At 35.6% G+C, this 23,698-nt stretch overlaps 1 protein-coding gene and 1 long non-coding RNA gene across 2 annotated transcripts; one reads left to right on the forward strand and one right to left on the reverse strand.

Moving 5' to 3' along the window:
* Positions 1-913: 913 nt before the first annotated feature.
* Positions 914-3,410, reverse strand: LOC114395657. The gene is made up of 3 exons (XR_003663081.1): positions 3,208-3,410; positions 2,496-2,547; positions 914-1,347 (listed from the first exon to the last, which is right to left on the reverse strand). It is a non-coding gene; the product is annotated as an uncharacterized LOC114395657 (long non-coding RNA).
* Positions 3,411-3,884: 474 nt separating this feature from the next.
* LOC114394906 (probable serine incorporator) lies at positions 3,885-12,934 on the forward strand. Its single transcript, XM_028356590.1, has 6 exons — positions 3,885-4,311; positions 5,100-5,339; positions 5,988-6,099; positions 6,213-6,387; positions 11,846-12,086; positions 12,335-12,934. The coding sequence occupies exons 1-6, from the start codon at positions 4,128-4,130 to the stop codon at positions 12,613-12,615; spliced, it is 1,233 nt and encodes a 410-aa protein (XP_028212391.1). The 5' UTR covers positions 3,885-4,127; the 3' UTR covers positions 12,616-12,934.
* Positions 12,935-23,698: the final 10,764 nt, after the last annotated feature.

Genomic DNA, 23,698 nt, shown 5'->3' on the forward strand with positions numbered 1-23,698 from the left:
GACACAAGAAATTTATACTGGTTTGTATCAACCACCAAGATTACGTCCAGTTCTTGACAAACCACCAAGTTCCACTAACTTCAACAAGTTACAAGTATTTGTCACTGTCATTTTTTACTCTTTAACTCAAGCTTTACTCCAAGCCTGTTACAACCAATATTCTTTGTCCTACTAAACCATTGTAGACTCTAACACAAATTAGAAGATTTGTTGGTTTGATTGTACAATGACTAACACTCTATCATCTTACAGACGAATAAACAAATTCAACACTTAGTCTTTTCTCTTAAGATGGACGAAGTATTTTGAGAGTTTTTCTAAACCTCACTAGAATTTACGTAGAGAGCTTTCTACAGAATGAATTTGAATAATGAGCACTTCAATTCATACTCCATGTCTTCAAAACTTTTGGTATTTATAAGCCTCCTTCAATTACATATCTGTTGTCTTTAAACAAACATATTTCCTTTCTTAAGCTTACGTTTGAAAAATGTGGTCGTTAGAACATTAAATGTGTGCATTAAATTCCCATACTTCTTCATGTTAGGAAATCTTCACTGCTGGTGTGTTGAACACTACAACAGGAAACCACCTCCTTTTGTGTTAGAACAAGTTTGTGTAGTAAGACTCTTCTTTTAATGACGATTAATGAATTTCAAAACTTGACTTCATTTATTCTTCATAGGATTTAAGAGATCCTATGTGAATGTCTTTGCAAAACATATCTCCGACATAGAGTATTAAATGAAATCTTAAATGTCAAGTCTAATGTCATGTCATATCATGATTTTATCTTGTTATGTCTGAAATATCAAATGCAGGCTTCGCAAAACATGTTGTGATAGCGCATAAGACACAACCTTTGTGTTTATTTACAAAAATGTTGCACGACACAATAATGCCAACCAAATCGTTGAAATGGCAACCTAATAATTCTCATTTTAGAAATTTTATATAAAAAATGAATAGATAGGAGAGTATGGATGACAAATTCCATTGTACGCATAAATTATAAGAACTTTCCCCTAAATCAACTACAATTCTACATTATGACAATTATCATAAGGCATTTTGGCATAGTTGCATTAAATATAACACAAACTTTTGATGAGAAGTTAACTTTGTTCCCTTCATCATTCATTGCTTTTTGTAAGTGAGTGGGAAGAGCTATTGTAAGTTTGTGATTGAGAATTCTTGTTGAGGATGAAACCTTTACTCCCAACATTTTTCAAAGATGTCATAAAACTCTTAACACCGAGATTTAAAGCACTCTGTAGCATCTGATGGGAAAACAACTCTAGCTTTTCTGACTGAAATCATTGCAAAATTTATCTGCAAAAGGAGAACCTGGAAGGCATACGCTTAATAATGGAGTAGCTCTTCCTACTAGATGACTGGGCTATAGGGGTAAATACATTTCATTCATATCATAATAGTAATAATTAGGTGACTGAGACTATACATATTCCAACGAGTAAAATTAGATACACAACTACACAAGGCATTTTCACCAACAGTGCTCTGACCATACTGCCTTTCCTCCCTCCATATGTTTTGGAGAACTTTTTCTACACTTTTAATACATAAAAATAACATACAACAATAGTCTTATCCCACTAGGTAAGGTTGGTTACATACATTACACGACGCCATAAAATTAATGGTTTTGACTCCTGAGAAATACAGAAAATCTATTCAACACTAGTAATAAAATTGGACTTTATAGATCCTAGCATTTCAGTTGACCATATACACCAAAAAATTTCATACTTACAATACTTACATGAAGTTTTATCCTCTCTACTTCTAAAAGCTATTTAACTCATCATATCATAAACTACAGAATAGTAGTGACTTTAAGACAGTCTACTCCACATCTTTCATTAGTTTCTATGGTTAGGCCCTCCTCTTTTAAATAAACAATATGGTGATTGGTGATCACAAAGTTGAGGTATTCAAAGTATGTACTGTTCGATTAATTAATCAAGCTCAATTGCTGTAATTACACATCAATTGAAAGCTTGTAGATGTAAGATCAAAAGGAGCTGTATTTCCACCAACTACTAGTCACTAAGGTAGTCTTGTATTATCATAGTGCATCTGATATGATACTTGTACAAATAGGCTCAAAGTATTTCAGCCTTTTATATATATAGTTAGTAATTGCTCATGTATAATATGCACTGAATTTAACATTCTATTTGATGGTTATGGTCATCGAATCTTGATTGTACATGCACATTATTTATTTACATTTTCAAAGTCATGTTTGTGTCTTCTGGAAAAAAAAAATTCAACACCAATTAAGAATACCAAATACAATATCTAATAGAAGTTACTATGAAGAAGCAAAGATGAAAATATTGTAGCAAGGCATAGAAGAATAAATCAAAATGAAGTAAAGATAAAATCAAGAAAATAAATTTATCAAAGGAAGTAAATGCTGGGCCCAAATCAAAGTAATACTTCAAACAATGATAAAATCATCATCATACCGATTGTGAGGCCTTATGCACCAAAACTTTGGCAAGTGGCAATATGCAAAACCTTTTGACAGAAAAAGAAGGAAAAATAATCAGCAAGTAATCAAGTATAAAATAGTGGTTGTGTTGCTTAGCTTGTGCAGCAGAAATGCAAGAGATGTAGAACTTCACATACCTTTTGCACTCCTTAAATAAGAAAACTAAGCAGTAGATCGAAAGCACAGTGCTTAAAAAAGTGAAAAAAAAAAGTGCCTATTTCAAAATATATGTCAACTTAGGAAAACTTAATTTGGTTCTGAGATGTTGACAGCTAAGAAAAAAGTGAAAAAAAAAAGTCTCATTAACATTTCAAAAAACAATGATGTATAAATTTAGAAGTACTGTTAAGCTATCAGTTTTCCAGATTCAATCACAAAGCATCAGGGAGTCATACTAAAATTTTTGACCCTACAGTTAAACTTTGACACTCAGTAATTCTTTGAAACAATTATTGGCCCAAATTCATAGTCAATCTTTAATCCCTAATAAGTCTTCAAAGTTTAAACAATATGATTGGAGTTTTAACAACAATGGCGCAAGCAAAGCATAATAAGATGCAAAATAGTTAATCTATACCAGTTAATGTTTCATGTTCGGTGAAAGAGAATACGCAACAAGCGATATTTCCAATCCAGAAGATGCTGCAACTAGCGGAAAACGAAAATTAAACAAGACAAGGAGATACCTTCGAGTAAAAGTCGAAGCTTGCAAGTGAGTCTGGCTTAAAATAACGATTTTTTCTTTCTTCGCAGAAGCGTCTTAGATGGTAATGTGAAGTAAGAAATGCGTTTGAAGCTGAGGGTAGCATGAGCCAATAAGGTGATAAAGAGGCAAAATAATTTCAAGCTGCGTTTGAGGAAATGGGGTTTTCTGAAGAAATTCAGTTTTCGGCCCACCTGAATCAGAATTAAATATTGATCTTAGGGCTAATAACTTTGATTTAATATTTAAAATAAATAAGAAATAAATGTAAATTTAGTATTTTAACTATATACGGGATAATATTTATGTTTATATAATCATTTTATTTAATAAATAAACATTTTTAACTATGTAAGTTATATATTTTTAAATTAAAAAGCATATTAAATTTTTTATATATATAATATTTTTTTTTAAAATCATATAAATAATCATCAGTAATTTAATTAAAAATCATATAAATAATATAAGTAGAACATTGGGATAAAAAAAAAGTTATTTTTAATTACTGATGATTTCTTATAAAAAGATATTGACGATTTATTCAAATGTTTGTTCGACAATTAAAAAATGGGAGAGGTGGGTGAAATTTTGCCTATTTTCTTTCGTACTTTTTTCACGCCCCATAAAATATATGATATCACACAATCACCCAAAACGATGTGGCATGGCATGAAAGGGGCGAAAAGGTCAAGTCACGGGTAATCCTAATTCCCCACCAAGTCACTACACACCAAATATTCTTCGTCCTCCCGCTCGCTCTTCTCACTCGTCATCTTCGAATTCGTCTGCGCCCTAACAAAATTCATTTCAATTCCAACTCCTCTGATCAAAATCCTAGGCTCGTTCTTGAATCCCTAATTCGATCTCCTCCTCCGAAGAAGAAGAATAAAAGGAGGATCGATGTGGGCAGCATCTTGCCTGGCGTCGTGCTGCGCGGCCTGCGCATGCGACGCCTGCAGGACCGTCGTTTCGGGAATCAGCCGTCGTTCCGCCCGGATCGCCTACTGCGGCCTCTTCGCCTTCTCCCTTGTCGTCGCCTGGATCCTCCGCGAGGTCGCCGCTCCTCTCATGGAATCACTTCCCTGTAAGCAGCAACAACAACCCTAATTTCCTTTTCCAATTTCAATTTGATCTTCTATCTCAATCGCCAATTTCGTCTACAAATTATTAGATTCTTCATATGCATCATCCCTTTCTATTTTCACTCGTTTTAATTATTTTGAGGTTTGAAATGATTATTATGCTAGAATAGGAGGGTTTGTTACGTGAAAGCATACCAAACGATGTCACCATTGAGCTTGTCATTTTTAAGGGTTTATTTATCACATCAGCCTGTTACTGTCTTTAAATTTTTTCTTCTCAAGAAATTTTGTTACATAATTCCTATAGTTTTTGTTTTCTTGAGCTGAAGTTTTGGTTGCAAGTTAATTTGTAGTTTTGATAATGTTACGATATTGATAATGCATCTGAGAGTAGATTGATGGACGTGGTGAGTGGTGAGGGATTTTGTTCTTTTAGGCACTTTCTGAGATGAAAGATTTCTTTGTTTTAGAACTAGAATTCCATCCAAAATTTGCGATTTTCCAAGTTATTTTACTTCACCCTCGAACCAATCAAATAATCACTAACATATTTAAGATTTTTTTCTGTAAAAACTGTTTTGTTACATAATTCCTAATATCTTATGGAATGAATACACATAATTTTTTTATTTTTTATTTTCCTGAGATGAAGTTTTGTTGTGAGTTAATTAGTAGTTTTGGTGAGAGTAAATTGATGGATGTGGTGAAGTTTATGAAAGTGTGTAGATGAGCGTAATATCATCGTTGTGTGCTTTTGGATAGAGCTGATGTCCTTCTGTTAATGCTACAGGGATCAATCACTTCAAACACACTCCTAGCCGAGAATGGTTTGAAACAGATGCAGTTCTGCGGGTTAGCTTGGGGAATTTTCTGTTTTTCACTATTCTAGCTATTCTGATGGTTGGTGTGAAAACCCAGAGGGATCCTCGGGACAGTATGCATCATGGAGGTTGGATGATGAAAATTATCTGCTGGTGCCTTCTGGTAATCTCTATGTTTTTCATTCCAAATGAGATCATCAGCTTCTATGGTAAGAATTTCTTCTAATTGATTTGTGTTGGTTCCTTGTAGTTGATTATCACACATGTTGAGCTGTTTGTTCTGCTACTCTGCTCGAGTCTTGTATTTTGCCTATATAATTACATAAAATGTATTAGGATGTTCTCAAGATGTACAATTTGATAATTGAAAAAGGATCTACACTTCAGGTTCATGCCTGATGCCTCTTGCTTTTAGTAAGGCTACTTCTTTGTGCCTTTAGACATAGGTTGTGTTTGGGACAGTTGCAAAAATTAGATTACTTCAACAATTGATTATTGTTATAATCAATTATAATTAGAATCAGTTTTTGTTGGATAAGTTTGTTGAAAAGTAATTTTAAGATATTCGTTTGGATATGACAATAACAAAAAAATCTTTACATAGTAAATTATGAAAAATGGTATCATGTGAAAGGAAAAAGAAAGCTATTGGGAAATTTGGTGGGCACAATATTATTGGATGATAGAAGTCCAGCTGGAATAAAAGATTACTGTAATAAACCTTAGATTCTTTAAATAATAATATAATATACAATTACCTTTTTTGTTGAGCTATTTCTTTGAATTTGGGATTACTTCTCGTGATCAAATTATTGTTTGTATTGTTTATGGTTTTGATGAGGTATGTCAATTTGCAGAAACAATATCAAAGTTTGGCTCAGGCATGTTTCTTCTTGTTCAAGTCATGCTCTTGTTGGATTTTGTTCATGGATGGAATGACAAATGGGTTGGATTTGACGAACAATTCTGGTTAGTTTTAGGCTTTGCTTTTCAATTTTACTTCTGTAACGTCATTTCCTTTACTTGATAAGTTGACATATTTTTGAACGAGAATTTCAGTATTTACCTGTTTATTTATACAGGTACATTGCTCTATTTGTTGTTTCACTTGTTTGTTATGTGGCAACATTTGCATTCTCAGGGGTTCTCTTTCACTTCTTCACGCCATCTGGACATGACTGTGGACTCAATGTCTTTTTTATTACTATGACCTTGATTCTCGCATTTATTTTCGCCATAGTGGCATTGCATCCTGCAGTAAGTCGTTATTTGATTTTCATTGTAGCTAACCACTATTAATTGTAGTTGATGCATTTTTCATTTGTTTTAACTTAAATACTTGGTTAAAATGTGTCAGAGGATAATTTTCTGATTCCTATTGATATAAGAGCATGTGCTCTTAAATAGAATACAAGGTAATCTAAAAAAGGAAACTCCTAAACTAATGCTCATCATTGTACCCACTGTCAATTCCTATAATTAAGGGTCAATGATTCCTGGTCATAAATACAAAATATGCAGCTAATCAAATCTCCTAATAATGGGATTTAAATCCTATCTATAAAAGGAAATAAAATATATAGTGAGATTCTGACACTCCCTCTCAAGTTGGTGAGTGGATGTTATCCATTCCCAACTTGCTAACAATAGATTGAAATGTAGAGCCACTTAATCCTCTTGTTAGAACATCTGCTAGCTGATTTCCTGTGGATACAAATGGTGCACAAATTGTCCCATTATCCAACTTTTCCTTTATGAAGTGATCTGTCTACTTCAACATGCTTGGTCCTATCATGTTGCACTGGATTATGTGCAATGTTTATTGCTGACTTGTTATCACAGTATAGCTTCATAGGTCCATTAGACTTAATCTTTAGGTCATCTAGAATTATTTTCATCCATAGGAGTTTACAAATTCCTAAGGCCATAGCCTGAAATTCTGCTTCTGCACTTGACCTTGCAACAACGTTGTTTTTTGCTCCTCCAAGAAAAGTGCAATATCCGGAGGAGGATCTTCTATCATCTACAGATCCAGCATAGTCAGCATCTGTATAGGCCTCGAAAGTCATTTCCTCCCCTTTTTTAAATAAAATTCCCTTTCCAAGAGTACCTTTCAAGTATTGCAGAATGCAGTAAACAGCTCTAAGATGATTTTCTTTGGGATTATGCATGAACTGACTTACCACTCCCACTGCATAAGCTATGTCTGGCCTGGTATGAGACAAATAGATTAATTTTCCAACTAGTTTTTGATAGGATTCTCTGTCCATGGTTGCATCTTCAACATATTCACTCAGTCTGTGATTCTGCTCAATAGGAGTTTCTACTGGTTTGCATCCCAATTTACCAGTTTCAGATAATAAATCCAGCACATATTTATGTTGGGAGATGAAAATACCATGACGAGAATGTGCCACTTCAAGGCCAAGAAAGTATTCTAATCTGCCTAGCCCTTTAATCTCAAATTCTCTTATCAAACACTCTTTTAGGATGTCTATTTTTGCTTTGTCATTCCCTGTTACAACTATATCATTCACATAGAAAATTAGTGTAGTAACTCCCACTGAAGCTGAATACTTAATGAACAAAGTGTGATCTCCTTGACTTTGTTTATACCTCATTGCCTTCATCACTGTCGCAAACCTGCCAAACCAGGCCCTAGGGGACTGTTTCAACCATAGAGAGCCTTCCTTAGCTTACAAACCTTTCCTTTCTCAAAGTTAAACCCAGGTGGTACCTCCATGTAAATTTCCTCTTCAAGGATGCCATGTAGGAAAGCATTCTTGACATCAAATTGCTGCAAACTCCATCCATAGTTAGCTGCTAGAGATAACAATATTCTAATAGTGTTCATTTTTGCTACAGGAGAAAAAGTCTCGAGGTAGTCAATCCCATATGTTTGAGTATACCCCTTAGCTACTAACCTTGCCTTATACCTTTCTAGTATCTCATCTGCCTTATATTTAACAGTGAATACCCACTTACAGCCAACAAGTTTCTTTTCTTTAGGAAGTTCTACTAACTTCCAAGTTTCATTTTTCTCTAGTGCATCCATTTCAACTTTCATAGCTTTTCTCCACTCTTTGCTATCCAGTGCTTCATTAGCAGTTTTTTGGATAGTGATAGTGTTTAAATGAGTAAGAAAATTTCTATGATTGCTGTACAGTTTATCATAGGACATGAAGTGAGATAATGGATACCTTGGCCTGTGTGTACATGTTCTAACTCCTTTCCTTATTGCAATCGGAAAATCCTCAGCATCAATTGGCATATTCTGCTCCTCCAAAACAATCCCATCAGTCTCAGTGAGTATATTCTGCTCTTTCAAGACAGTCTCATTAGTTTCAGTTTCAGGTATTAGTTCAGAATCTGGAACTTGCACAGGTTGGACAATAGGTTTTTCCCTTTGTGTATAAACTTGTAGTGGACAGGCAACACTTGGAGTGTGTGTTCTGGTTGTCTTTGGACTCAAAACAGAGGCAGGGGGAGTGTGTATAGAACTGGAAGAAATGTGTATAGGACTTGACTCAAGTATTTTGGATTTGCTTGGGGAGATGAATGAAAGATTCTTGAACAAATTATCCTTATCTTCCATGCATGAGTTCTCCCCCTGAAGATAAAGTTGGGAAAAGAAAGATTCAGTTTCAACAAAAGTGACATCAATAGACACAAAGACCTTTTTTGTGGCAGGATGATAACACTTGTATCCCTTTTGGGTAAGGGAGTAACCAACAAATATGCATTTGATAGCTCGGGGATCAAGTTTTCCTCAATGAGGAGAATGAACGTGAACAAAGGACACACCCAAAGATTCTAGGAACAAGGTTATTTGAAGTTTTAAAGTGTGGGTAAAACTTGGAGAACAGTTGAATGGGACTGTTGTTTTGAAGAGTCTGAGAGGGTAAATGATTGACCAAGTAGGCAGCAGTAAGGACAGCCTCCCCCAGATACTGTTTTGGAACGTTTGTGTGGAATAAAGATGCTCGGGTAACAGCTAGAAGATGCCCAATTTTCCATTCAGCCACCCTATTTTGTTGTGGGGAGTGGACACATGATTCATGAATAATTCCATGTTCTTTGAAGAAGGAAGACAATGTTTGGTTAAAATAATCTTTGGCATTATCAGAACAAAATCGTTTGATGGTTGTATCAAACTGATTTCTTATCATCTGAAAAAAAATTGGAATATCTGATTGACTTTGCTTTTTTGTTTCAAAAGATACACACAGGATACTCGAGTACAATCATCAATAAAAATGACAAACCAGTGGGCCCCAGATATATTTGAAATGTTGGATGGACCCCAAACATCACTATGTACCAAGGAAAAAGGAATTGACATTCTATTATTACTGATAGGAAAGCTAACACGTTTGTGTTTTGCAAATTCACAATCATCACAATGAAACACTCCTATGTCTAGTCCTTGAAACAAGCTAGGAAACATAATTTTTAGAGTGCTAAATGAAGGGTGACCTAAACGATAGTGACACAACTAGATGTCTTTATTGTGGGATCCTAGTGACTCTGACAGCAAAGACAATGGAAGTTGACTCAAGAAGGTAGAGCCCATTTTCCTCCCTAGCAAATCTAATCATCTCCCCCATTCCTTGATCCTGAAATTTGCGAAGTGTGGGAGAGAATGTCACTAAACATTGTAAATCTGTTGTAAGTTTATGAATAGAAAGCAGTTTGGCAGATAATTTGGGCACATGTAAAACATCTTTCAAAATTAAATCTTGACTTAGGAGAATGTCTCCCTTTCCAGCAACTGTAATAAATGTGCCATCTGTAGTCGCAATTTTTTTATTGCTAGGACAAGGCCTATATGAGATGAATTCAGTAGAGGAATGGGTCATGTGATCCGTAGCTCCAAAATCAACAACCCATGCCCCTTGGGTAGTAGATTGTAGATGTTGAGAGCATAGGCTTGGGAAGTACCTGAGAATGCCAAGGAAGAGCTACCTGTGTTTGTGGGTTTGACTTAAGTCTCTAGGACTTCTCTCAATTTTTTAACTTCTTCTGTATTATAATCTGTAAGGGGTCTGGAAGGTCTGTTTGCTGCAGCACCTAATTGAACCAGGTGGGCTTGTGCTGGCTCTCCTCATTGAGTACCTTTGGTGGTCCAATTTTGGTTCGGATATGGCGGCTTACCATTAAGTTTTCAGCATTTGTCTTGAGTGGTCTTCGCTTCTTACAAAAGGTATACCATAGAGAATCCTTGTTCTCCCCTTTGTTGATCTCCATCTTGGGGGCTACACCTCCAGGTTGACTGGTCTGCCATTGATCAATCTTCTTTCCCTTTTGTGCAATTAAGGCAAAACTTTCTGGGGATTGAGGCTCCATTATCACCCCCCTACGTGCTTCTTCTGCCTGGAAGGCAACCATGGTTTCGTTGAGTGAGGATAACTCCTATCCTAGCACCTGAATTCTTACAGGATCAAACTCACTATTTAGTCCTGTCAAGAACTTATAGATTCTGTCCTTCTCCTTGTAACGTTTAAGTAAATCAGCATCTTCTGTGCATTTTGCTTCAAATTGTTCATAATGGTCTAACACCAGCCAAAGATTTTGCAGATTCTGGGCATACTCACTAACGGATCGGTCTCCTTGTTTGGTAGTCGCGATCTTCATCTTTATTTCATAAATTTGAGCAGCATCACCAACCTTGGAATAGTTTTGTTTACAGCTATCCCACACATCCTTGGCAGTCTTCATGAACATGCAAGCATCGCTCACCTCTGACACCATGGAATTCCACAGCCACAACATCTCTACTGCATCTGTTTCATCCCATGCACTTATTGTCTGTGGATTTGGGGCTTCTTTCCCAGTAAGATGATTCAATTTGCCCTTCCCTTTTAGAAAGGTTTGGACAAAGTGAGACCATTTGAGGTAGTTTTTGCCATTGAGACGAAGAAGGTTGGATTGAATATTTTGTAGCTCAACAGTGCCGGTATTTTCTGCCTGGGCAGGGTTATTGGCTGCTGCAGACATTCTCAGTTTTGTTGAGTGAGATTCAAAGACGTGGAGGGTGTTTTAGGGCAGGAAAAAAAAATTGGCAATATAGGCCGTCAAAGGGAGGGGAAAAAAAAAGGCAATGCAGGCCGCGCAGCGGAAGAAAAAGAAAACGTGTGGCAGTGCAGGCCACGAGTTTACACAGGCTCCCACAGATTTTGGAGCGCTGATACCATGTCAAAGGATAATTTTCTGATTCATATTGATATAAGAGCATGTGCTCTTAAATAGAATACAAGGTAATCTAAAAAAGGAAACTCCTAAACTAATGCTCATCATTGTATCTGCTGTCAATTCCTATAATTAAGGGTCAATGATTCCTGGTCATAAATACAAAATATGTAGCTAATCAAATCTCCTAATAATGGGATTTAAATCCTATCTATAAAAGGAAATAAAATATATAGTGAGGTCCTGACAAAATGTTACTATCTAGAAGCTCATATATGATCTGTTATTTATTAAATCTCTGTTATCATGGTTCAATTTTTCTGATGGAATGGTAAGTTAGTAGAGCTGGCATTAAAAGGTATATTTAGTCCTGTCAGCCTGGTATGTGACTAACATTTTCCAAGTTTGGCTTGAAGGACAAATTGATGAAATTTATTTTGTTTAGATGGGAATAGGTTTTATCCTATGTGTAGTGTAGATTGTTCATTACTTGGATTTGAGTTTTTTGAATTATTTTCATATACAGGTAAATGGAAGTGTTTTGCCTGCTTCAGTAATATCATTATACTGCACTTATCTCTGCTATAGTGCACTGGCTAGTGAACCAAGAGATTATGAGTGCAATGGTCTTCACAAACACTCAAAAGCTGTTTCCACTGGCACCATTACTTTGGGTTTAGCTACAACTGTTCTATCTGTTGTTTATTCTGCTGTGCGTGCTGGATCTTCTGCTGCAGTGCTTTCCCCACCAAGCTCCCCTCGTGCTGGTAAATATTCTTAAAATCCAATATTTCTATTCATTGCTGTGTCAAGTATGCACAACTCAAAAGTTGGGCACCACATATCTGAGTTTGAAATCTAAGTATGGTTTTTATTGGCCTTGAAGCTGAATTTGATTTTGGAATATGGTGCCATGAAGGAAAATAATAAACTGTCTTATTATTTGATTAGCATTAAATTACAAAAATTGCCACATGCTAATAGTGACAATCTGCCATTTCTGGTGATTCTGCAGGTAAGCCTTTGCTTCCATTGGATGCAAAGGAGGATGAAGAGAAGGAGAAAGCAAAGCCAGTTACATATTCATATGCCTTCTTCCACTTGATTTTCTCTCTTGCTAGCATGTATTCTGCAATGCTTCTGACAGGTTGGTCTACATCTGTTGGAGAGAGCGGGAAGTTGGTTGACGTGGGCTGGCCTTCTGTGTGGGTTCGAATCATCACTTCCTGGGCAACTGCTCTTTTGTACTTATGGTCTCTCATAGCTCCTATCATGTTCCCAGAAAGGGAGTTCTGAGCATCATGTTCCTCAGTTTCAAGGTTCTGAGGGAAAATGTGTCACCTAACTACTATATAGTCGAGTGGTGTTGCTTTTTATAATAGGATATACAAGTATGCATCTATGCCAACATACATGCGAATAAATTGTTACGAATGACATATGATTAAGTGGTGTGCTTTTAACTGTATAGTGAAAGATTTGTCCCATGAACGAATCTATATTTGTCCATATGGTCTGTTTCTGCATCTAAAGTATGCAATTTCACTGTCTTGTATGTGTTGTGACTGATCTTTAAAATCGAAAGTAGAATGAATGAGACAATTCTTGATGAAAATGATAGGTGAAACACAGGAGAGTTTTAGTGCATGTTTGGATACAGCATTTTTCAGAGAAATAATTACTTTAGGCTTATTTACATATACTCCTATTATTTTGGTTTTCTTCAATACTTTTTTGCTTAAATTTGGTCTGCTTTTAATTGTTGTAATCAATTTTTCCCATCACTTTTTCTGATTACGTAAAACTTAAAGTCCTTATTTTTTATTCGAATCGTAAGAGTGTTGGATGGATTTGAGATAATGATAAATGATTTAAAGACTCAGACGTCACGTTTGATTTAATTTGAAACATTTTGTAAGATGAAATCCTAAGGTCCGTTTTGGAGAGGGAGAAGTGTAGGATCTTTTACTTTTGAGTGAACATGATTTTTTGATTGGTTAGTTGAGTATGGTATGCTTGGAATAGTGGTGTGGTAAATCACAATTGTCTTTAAAACTAGTGGATGTGAAGTACTTTTCAACAACAAAGGTTTATCTTATTGATGTGAGGTTGGTTACATGGACTTTACAACATAATTTGGCATAGATAACTAAAATTTCAAAAATATTATTTAATTGATCAAATATTGTTTAAAGCAAAATTATTTCAATAATGAAGTGTCTTTTTTCATTAGTAATATTTATTGCATTTTTAGAATTTTTTTCTTTTGTAACCGATGAGAGAGATGTAATTATAGTTCGAGTATCAAATAATTTAAACTAAAGTTACTTTGAATGAATTGAACTTCATCAAAACAATCCAAAGTTGTAAAACCCACAAGGGGCCTCCTCGTACACTACTAACATTTTGACCAAGATTCATCTTTTGGTTATCATGTTGAAAAGAGATTTGATATAACAAGGCTAAGAAATAAGAACCTAGGGTAATCGATCTACCAAACATGATCAAGGAAATAATAGTGGAAAATTTGCTAATAATAGTTTTGGCTAAAGTACAGATAAAATACCTGCTAAACTTATACATTAAGAAGGTTGCATGTTTAACAATAATAGTACCATACCCTTTTTTTAACATTGGATGTGATGAAAGTTGTACAAGTGCTATTGGTTCAGGAGTACTTAATGTTGTGGTCATCTTTGGCTAGGTCTTTGAGGGCAAGCACTTCATCACCCTATACTTGAAAGGCCCAACATCTATTGGAAGTCCATAGGGTTGGTCCCATCATGCCAAGGAGAAAAAAGCCATTTATGGCAATGGACCAAAAGCTGATGAGAGCGAAAAGAAAAGGCCAATTTAGGGTTGAGAAAATAATCATCTCATGAATACGTTCGTTCCAATCATTGGCCTTTTCGGGTGAAACCCAATTACACCAATTAAACATAAATAAGAGGTATGAGGCCAAGTCTGAACATATGAGGGAAGCCTTGCCAATTTATAATCCTCAACATTGATTGGGAGAAGGCTTTTGGTTGAATAAAGGTTAAGCCTATTGAATTCAAACTGAATTGTGATGAACTGTTTCAAATTTCTTTTCAATTCGCTCAAATTGAATTGAATTGTCAAACAGTTCAGGCAAACTTAACCAAACTACTTTAGAGGTGTTTCAAACAAAAAGCATGAACAGAAAAGCTATGGACGATAGACAAAGTATTAGTCATTGGACAATACTACTTATGCGTCCAACCCTAAGAAGACAAGTGCTTTCACACTTGACTCGCAATACAAAAGTTATGGAACAGTTACTCAATCCTCAAGAATTGAAAATAGTCACTAAAAGTAACGTCCATATGCATAGTAAGAAACTCATGCCAAAGGGCACAAAAGGGAAGATTTAAATTGTTTTGTCATGACATTCTTAATTCCTTTTGTGTTATGTTGTTAATGTTTCTTTCGATTTGTACGCTGAAAGTCAACTCTGAGCACTAGGCAACACTGGCAAAATGTACTTCTCTGAAGATATGTTGCAGAAAGTGTTTGTGGTCCCCACTCTCTCTTTCTGCATAGTAGTGACCTCGTGTCAAGCGCCAATGCTATTAGACAATGACTAGTTGGGATCTCTCAGAGGATCGAAGCTCTAAAGTCTATATAAAGCTTAAAGATATTTGCATTAAGGTTGTTGAATTACAAAAGAATAGTTTAAGACAAAACGAACAAGTGTTGTAATGTTGCCAGTCAATTAGATGAAAAAAACTCGAGTAAATCTTAGCTTTGCTAAGTTAGAGAGCTTCATTGTATTCGAGCTTACTATGTAAACACTTTTTAAGTGATTATAAAACATTTCTTTCAAACATACATTATTTGTGAAAGCCAAGAGTGACTTAGTGACAAAGAATACTTGGGTCTTAGTCTCAGGGGGAGATTAAGTGTAGTGCTAGGAGTGGCCTAGAAAGTACTCGTTGTAGCTAGAAGTGACATAGAAATACTTGGTTGTAATCAAAGATTTTATTAATGAAACCCTTCAAGGTTTGAAGTAGAACTAGACGTAGCCCAAGAGTTGGATGAACCAACATAAAACCTTTGTGTTTTCATTACTGCTTCTACATAACTTGTTCTTTTTTGTAAGTCACTTTTACACTATCATATCCAAGTTTTGTGAACTAATTTTCTAAGGACAAAGTAATTTCAAAGTTCAAACCCCTTGGATGAAATCCTTTGTCCATTAATATTTGTTTGACAAAAGCTTTTGATAGTTGTCAAAAGACTAAGTTTTATCCTTCGCACTATTCAATCCCCCTTCTAGTGTGTTTCAAGTACTTTAGTTGGTATTAGTACTTGGCCTCTAGGTTGAGCTCTTAACAGAGTAGAGGAAAGACAACTCCTGAAACGATAGAAGAAGGATATGCTGTGAACAAGCCCCTCATGTTCAAAGGAGTCAACTATGGCTATTGGAAGAAAAGAATGATTGCCTTCTTTGAATCCACTCACATCAATATGTGGGATGTTGTAGAAAAAGGCAATCACATTCTTTTACACGCTCAAAGAAATGAGATCCCCGAGGAAAGATGGACAGATGAACATAAATCCAAATTTCTTCTCAACTCTTAACCAAGAAATGCTCTATTGTGTGTTTTATCTCAAGAAGAGTATTCCAAAGTTCACAACTTTAGAAGTGCCAAACGGATGTGGGACACCTTAGCCATTACCAACGAAGGGACCTTTGAGCTAAAACATAACAAGTTGAGCCTTCTAACACGTAAGTATGAACTCTTTGGTATGGAAGATGGAGAAGATATCCAAACCATGTTTGGATGCTTCTAAACCATTTTGAATGAGCTTCGCTCTCTAGGTAGACATTATGCTAATTATTATTACATTGATAAAATCTTAAGAAGTTTATCTATAAAGTGGAGACCACAGGTCACAACATTAAGAGCCATTAAGAATCTTGATTCAATGACTCTTGAAGAGCTCGTCAGAATCCTTAAAGTCCATGAGCTAGAGCTTGCTCAAGATAAGGAAATAAAGAAAGGGAAATCTCTAGCTATTACGGTTGAAAGACCAAAATGCAACTTTGCATCCAAAGAGTCATTGTCCAAAGCCTTTGCCGTGAATGATGTTTCAGAAGAAGAATCTGACGATGATGACGAACTAAATCTAATCACAAGAAAAATCAAAAAGATGTGGAGAAATAAGAACTCCTCTAGGTTCAACAAATTGTCCAAAAGATCCTTCCACAAGAAAGAGAAAAGTCCAATCATTTTCTATGAGTGCAAGAAACCAAGGCACTTCAAGTCAGAATGTCTTGACCTTGAAAAGCCAAAGGATAAGAAGAAAAAAATTCTGCAAGTCCAAAAAGAAGAGCCTCATAAGCACTTAGGAGGACTTAGAAGATTCCTCATCTGACAATGATAGTGAGGAAGAAGCCAACCTATGTCTGATGGTTGATGCATCCACCAGTAAGGCAGAATCAGAACTGGGCGCAAGTTCGGATGATGAGGACTCTCAGCCTGAGGACGTTGTTAACTCTAATGGTAAAGAGGTAATATTTGAATGTCTTGAAATTTTTTTATTGCTACCCCGTTCTAGAATTGTGTTCTGGGCTATTTTTCTTGAGATTTTGATGCAAAACATGAGTTCTTTGGGTATTAAAACCTAGGTTTACACATAAGGTGCGTCAAAAATGGAATTTTTTAGACAAAGTTATGAGAAACATAAGTTAAGGATATTTTTAGGAAGCCATAATTTTAGCACGAAATTGAATTGGTTAGTGTTGTTGTGTGGGATGTTTTTCTTGAATTTTTAACCTCAAGAATGAATTTGTTAGGTAAGAAAATGTAGGGTAACACATAAGGTTTAGAAAATAACCAATTTTCAAAGCACTTAGAAAATCCAATTAAATTGTAGGAATGAAATTTGGTGTGTGCGTGTGTGTGTGTGTGTGTGTGTGTGTATATATATATATACATTGATTATCTTTTTTGTACATGCTTTGGGTTGGGTCTGGGAGTGTCCAATGCTTGGAAAATATTTTGTTATAATTTTTGGATGATTGTATTTTAGTAGTTACGCTATCCGCGGATAGACATGTTATTTTTATCACATGAGAGATTGAGATTGATTTCCTAAGAGTAGTACATATGTTTGATCCTTGCCTGGATTTCTTGTTGTGTGAATGTTTGATTATATTTGTCGTATGTGGCATGAGGGCTATGCACACGAATTGGTGGTAACAACGAGAGGACCAAAGGAAGAGTAAGGAATTGAAGGATATGTACCATTTGTGAATGGTGAGGTTGCATTGAGAAAGTGGATGATGGATATAGATACACTAGGGTGTAGTGTGATTTTAAAGCAATATTTCAAAAAAAAAAAAAGAATTTGAGGTGTCACAATAATAAGTGAGATTTCTTTATATGTTTGCATTCCATTTTAAGTATCTATAAGGACTTTTATGCCTAAACCAAACAATGCAATTAATTTTCTTGTCTTTCTTAAAATCGCTTTCAAGTTTCCTATAGTACCTTTTTCATATTTACTCCACAATGAATTCATATACTACTCTCAAATACTATATAAATTATGAATGTATGAATACATGATTTTGGTGATGCCAAAGAATAATCAAACAAGGTTGCTTTCAAGATTAATTCAACAAACATTCAAAGGCTAAGCATTGCTTCAAGATTAATACAAGGTTGCTTCAACAAACAAGCATTGCTTCAAGATTAATTCAAGATCAAGCTTTTGCCTCAAAACAAAGTGTTTCCAAGAGATCAAGGCTCTGGTAATCGATTCCCAGGCAGTGCAATCAATTACCAGAAGACAAATTAATTCAAGATCAAGCTTTTGCCTAAAAACAAAGTGTTTCCAAGAGATCAAGGCTCTAGTAATCGATTTCCAGGCAGTGTAATCGATTACCAGAATACAATTTTGAAAAATCAGCTTTTAGAAGGGTTTTGAAATTTGAATTTAAAACCTGTAATCAATTACCAGCAACGACACTCTTGAAATTCAATTTGAAAAGTCATGACCCATCAAAATATAATTGTGTAATCGATTACCAGAAACCTGTAATGATGCAATCCTATCCCGCAAGGGTATTGGATAGAAAACTCTAAGAGGCTTGGGCTAGAGCTACTAAAGATGGCCCTAGGGATCCACTCTTCTTTGTAAATATTAGAATAGGTTTTTCCTTCTTTTGGGCCTTGTATTTTGGCCATTCTAGTAGTATAGGGTTTTAGCCTTGTATTTCAGGGCATTTTGAGTAGTCTTTGTAGTAGGGACTTTTTTTTTTGTATTTTCATGTATTTTGTCAAGGAGGGTGAGCTTTGTTTTTAGATGGGTGTGCGTAGCTAAGCTCTAGCTTCTCAAGGAAGCTTCTCAAGGAGGTGAGCTTAGTTTTTAGATGGGTGTGTGTAGCTAAGCTCTAACTTCTCAAGGAAGTTTTCTCAAAGAAGCTTCTCAAGGAAGTTTTCTCAAGAAAGCTTCTCAAGGAAGCTACCTAGTCTATAAATAGAAGCATGTGTAACACTTGTTGTAACTTTGATGAATGAGAGTCTTGTGAGACACAACTCAAAGTTCAACTTCTCTCCCTTTTTCTTCCTTCAATTTCGTGCTCCCCCCTCTCTCTTTCTCTCCCTCTTTCTTTTCCTCCATTGAAGCATCCTCTCCAATCTTCTTATCCAAGACTCATCTTGGTGGTGAAGCTCCTTCTTCCATGGCTTATTCCCTAGTGGATGGAGCCTCCTCTCACCTATTCTCCTTTGTCTTCCGCTGCATCTCCAAGGTGGAAAATCACCATTGAAGGACCTCATTGAAGCTCAAAGATCCAGCCTCCATAGAAGCCCCACAAGCAAGCTTCCATCAAGTGGTAATCAGAGCACAAGAGCTTCAAGTATGTGCTCCTTAAACCTCCATTAATTTTTGGCTTTACCTTCTCTTCCATTGTTGTTTCTTCATTTTTTCTCCATGTATCTCCTCACATGTCTTGTGCTAAATGTTGTTAACATGATTATTTAGAGTTTCCACCGATTAAACTTGCTATAGAAGCTAGATTTGATTTTCTATGGTTCAAATTTCTTGTTGTTGTTCTTGAACCATGAATTATGTTGAGTTTAGGTTCCTTTGAGTTTTGTCTTGTTATTTTTTGTGGCTGAAACCTAAACCATAAAATTCTTAAAAAAATATTAAAGTAGAAGAAAACCTCAAAAATCTAGAGTGACTTGTTCACCTATTGTAGTTTTGTCATAGAAGTCATGTCTAGTCATGAAACTTGTCACATAAGATTTCTTATGTTGTGCTGAATTTTATTTTTCTTGTTTCTTTGTCTAACTCATTTGTTCATGAGTGTATGAAATTCTCTTAGCCTATTATTTGATTTGAGTCAAATCTTTCATGTTAATTAGTCCTTAACATGTTCATGCAAAATTCTTAGAGTCTTTGATTGTGAACCTTTTCTTGAACTTTTAGGTTTCCTTATGATTGTGTCTATTGTGAATTTGAGTTTTGGTGATTGAATTTCTGGCTGAAATGTTGATCCTAAGTGAATATTGAACTTCTAAAACTGTGGTAAACAATCCTAATGAGTTCAACATACATAGGAAGGTTGAAAGTAAGCCCAATGCAATCAATATACCATGCTTAAAAAAAATCGCTGGTGCTGGCAGCTTGGACATACAAAGTTGGTAAAAATTACTGAGAATTGGTTACATCGAATTTTGAGCTGAAATTTTTACTGAATTTTCTAGACATCTGGAAAAAAGTTATAAAAAAATAACCAAGTGATTTGGAGAAAAGGAAAAAAATAGAAAAATCATACAAGTTGGCAGAAAAAAAATAAGTATCCAGAAAAAAAAAGTAAAAGGCAAGTGTGCTGGTTGTTTTGGCTCAAAATTTATTCTGTAATTGATGCCTATGTTATACCAATCTTAGTTCCGAAATTTCAATTGAAAATTACTGTGAAAACAAGTGCCAAAGCTTGAGGTTTTTTGAGTTTTTTTTATAGTTTTTTTCACTCTACTCTAGAGTCATTCTAAGTTTCTCTTTCAGTCCTAGCTTGCTTCTATGTCCTTTTCATTGCTTTAATTGTTGAATAATCCTTGAAAAATTGTCTTGTTAAAACTCCATTGGTTTAGCTTTCATTTCATTTTTTTTGGTCTTTGGTTATTGCTTGTCTCTTTGTTTCCTTGCTTGTGGGTTGCCATATAGGGAATAGGAAGGAGGATTGGTGCCATCCCTTGAAGAATTTGAGTCAAGAAGAAAGGGGCCAACCACCTTAAGAGCTATTGGACTAAGAAGCACTCCAAATTGAGTGAATCACCAAAGAGAGAACAACCACCAAAATTGAGGACCATTTTGTAATTTTGTAATTTGCAATTTACTTACCTTCATTGCTTTCAAGTTTTGTAACAAAAAGGCCTTTCATTGGAAGTGTGTTGGGAGCCTCCAATAGGTTACCAAACTTCCATTTGTGTGTAATAATTTTAGGCAATTTTTCCTTAGGATAGTGAGTGTTTTGTTGGGAACCTTGAATGTGGTCATCCAAACACTCTTAGGATTCACCTAGTTTACTTTTCTTGCTTACTTTCATAGCTTATTTCCTTTACCTTCCATTGTCAAACCGCCTAGATAGCTTGCATTTTACCAATTAGTTTTTACCTTATCTTTCACACCTCTTTTAGTGTTTATTTTGGCTAGTTTCAACCATATTTTCTTTTACCTTTTGTTTACAAACCTCCAACAAGAAAGAACCACAACTTAGGAACCAACATGAGTCATCATTCATCTAGTGTTAATGGCAAGGGTACTAGTCATAAAGACCCTTTATCTAGAATCTTAGATGAGTTGAGTTCCCTTAAGTTATGGAAAGAAAAACAAGAGAGAAAAGAAAAAGGAAAAAAAAAGAGTGGAAGAAATAAGTCAAGATGAAAGAAAGAAAATAAGAGAGGAAGAAAGAAGAAAAATAATGAAAAAAATGAAAAGAGAAAAACATGCCTCCTATAGTAGTCATAACTCTTGCAAGAGCCTAAGTGAAGAACTTCGTGACTATTACGAAGGAAGGCATAGGTCACATCTTAGACCTCACTCCCATAGAAGAGAAAAGAAAAGAAAGCCTCAAGAGGCTAACATTAACCTACTATACGTCCATGGGAAGGACAATGCAGAGGCTAACTTAGATTGGGAAATAAGGGTAGAGCAACAACTTACAAAGAAGTCTACTTCAAAATCTTATGGCTCTCACTCTTATCCAAAGAAAGACCAAGGTCAAGGCATCTTAGGGGTGACACCTTCTAAGCCCAAAGATGATAAGGGGAAGACAATAGAAAAGCAAGCCCCTAAGGCTAGTATGCAAGAGAAAACTAGCTCTATAAAGTGCTTTAAATGTCTTGAAAGAGGACACATTACTTCTCAATGCCCCACCACAAAAACCATGATTATGAGGGGCCAAGACATTTATAGTAGCCAAGATGAGGCTACTACGTCACCTTCCTCTAGTGAAAGTGAAGAAGCAAAAGGGGAAGAATCTAGTGAACAAATCTACCCCCATGAAGAAGGACAACCTTTAATGGTTAAGAAAGTAAGTGTCTCCTCCAAGAGGTTAGCTAAGAAGGAAAGTTATTTTGAAATAAAGACAAATATTAAAGAAACCTCCCCTTTTAGACAACCTCCACATCTTCTCCTTTGTAAAAAGACACTTGTTAGCACTGCCACACCTCTTGGGCCTGAGGTTATTCGTCAAGTAAAAGAGTTGTTGCATGAGGGTTTGGTTCGTAAGAGCTTAAATCCTTGTGCTTTGTTGGTGCCCAAAATAGGTATTATTAGGCACCAAATCCCTACAATAAGTGATATGATGGATTTGTTGAGTGTTACAACCCTCTTTTGTAAAATCAGTCATGCACCCAACGTCTTCATGATTCTTGTACATAGGTACTCATTAGGTAGGTTTGTTCTTATTTTTGGTTTTAATACAAACTTAGGTGCTCATATGGGATACCTTAGGTTTGTCGTATTTTTTTTGTAGGAATAATCAACATAAAAATACAAAAAAGGGTACGCTTTATTGCATTACTTTCCTTAATTTTTTAAATAGTGGTCAAGGGGTTCCCACGGACCCTAAGAGAAGAAAGGTCATTCTTGATTGGCCCATTCCACCAAGTATAAGGGAAATCTGGGGCTGCCATGACTTAAAGTTCAACTTTGATGAATGAGAGTTTTGTGAGACACAACTCAAAGTTCAACTTCTCTCCCTTTTTCTTCCTTCGTGCTCCCCCCTCTCTCTTTCTCTCCCTCTTCCTTTTCCTCCATTGAAGCATCCTCTCCAAGCTTCTTATCCAAGACTCATCTTGGTGGTGAAGCTCCTTCTTCCATGGCTTATTCCCTAGTGGATGGCGCCTCCTCTCACCTATTCTCCTTTGTCTTCTGCTGCATCTCCAAGGTGGAAAATCACCATTGAAGGACCTCATTGAAGCTCAAAGATCCAGCCTCCATAGAAGTCCCACAAGCAAGCTTTCATCATGTAATCGATTACTAGTGAAGAATTTCAGAAAAAGCTTTTTGAAAAGACACATCACTTCAAACCATTTTGAAAAGGCACGAAGGGCCTATATATATGAGTATCTGACTTCGAAAAGCAAGAGAGAGATATTCTAAGAGAACTTAATTGTCAAATGCTCTCTCAACAACTCTTGGAGAAACACTTGCAAATCTATTGAGAATTCATCCAGGAACTTCAAATTGTATTATCATCTCTAAAAGAGAGAAATTCCTCTAGGATCTTCAATTTGTATCATCCAATCTAAAGGAGAGAAATCTTTTTGTTCATCTCAAAAAGTCAATTGTAATCAATAGATGAGTTGTCTCTTGGAGAATCTTTGAACACAAGGGTGAGGGATCTCAAGGTGTGTTCAAAGTCTGTAAAGGATTTACAGAGATAGTGGAAAACTCAAGTGGATTGCTTGAGGACTGGACGTAGGCACTGGAAGTGGCCCAACCAATATAAATCGAGTTTGCATTTCTCTCTTCCCTTATCTCATTTATGTTATTGCAATCAATTTTGTCTTGCATGTTTAAAGAACATTATTAAATTGATTGCTGTTTCTTCTTCTGCATTCTGAGCCTATCATTTAAAAGGAGGTTAAAAGTTAGTTAGTGGGAAATTTTGAAACTTAATTCACCCCTTCTTAATTAATTGAAGTCACTTGTCCAACATAAATTAAATATAATTAGGTGGGAAATAATAGAATAATTGACAAAATAATGATTAATGCTATCTTGAATTTTGAAAATGACAAATATAAATAGAATTTTTTTTCTAAAATTTAACACTTAAAATGAAATGGAAGTAATCTATTAAATACAAAACCATAAAGGCATATCAAAC

Source organism: Glycine soja, chromosome 18 (assembly GCF_004193775.1).
Source record: "Glycine soja cultivar W05 chromosome 18, ASM419377v2, whole genome shotgun sequence".
Classification (NCBI taxonomy): domain Eukaryota; kingdom Viridiplantae; phylum Streptophyta; class Magnoliopsida; order Fabales; family Fabaceae; genus Glycine; species Glycine soja.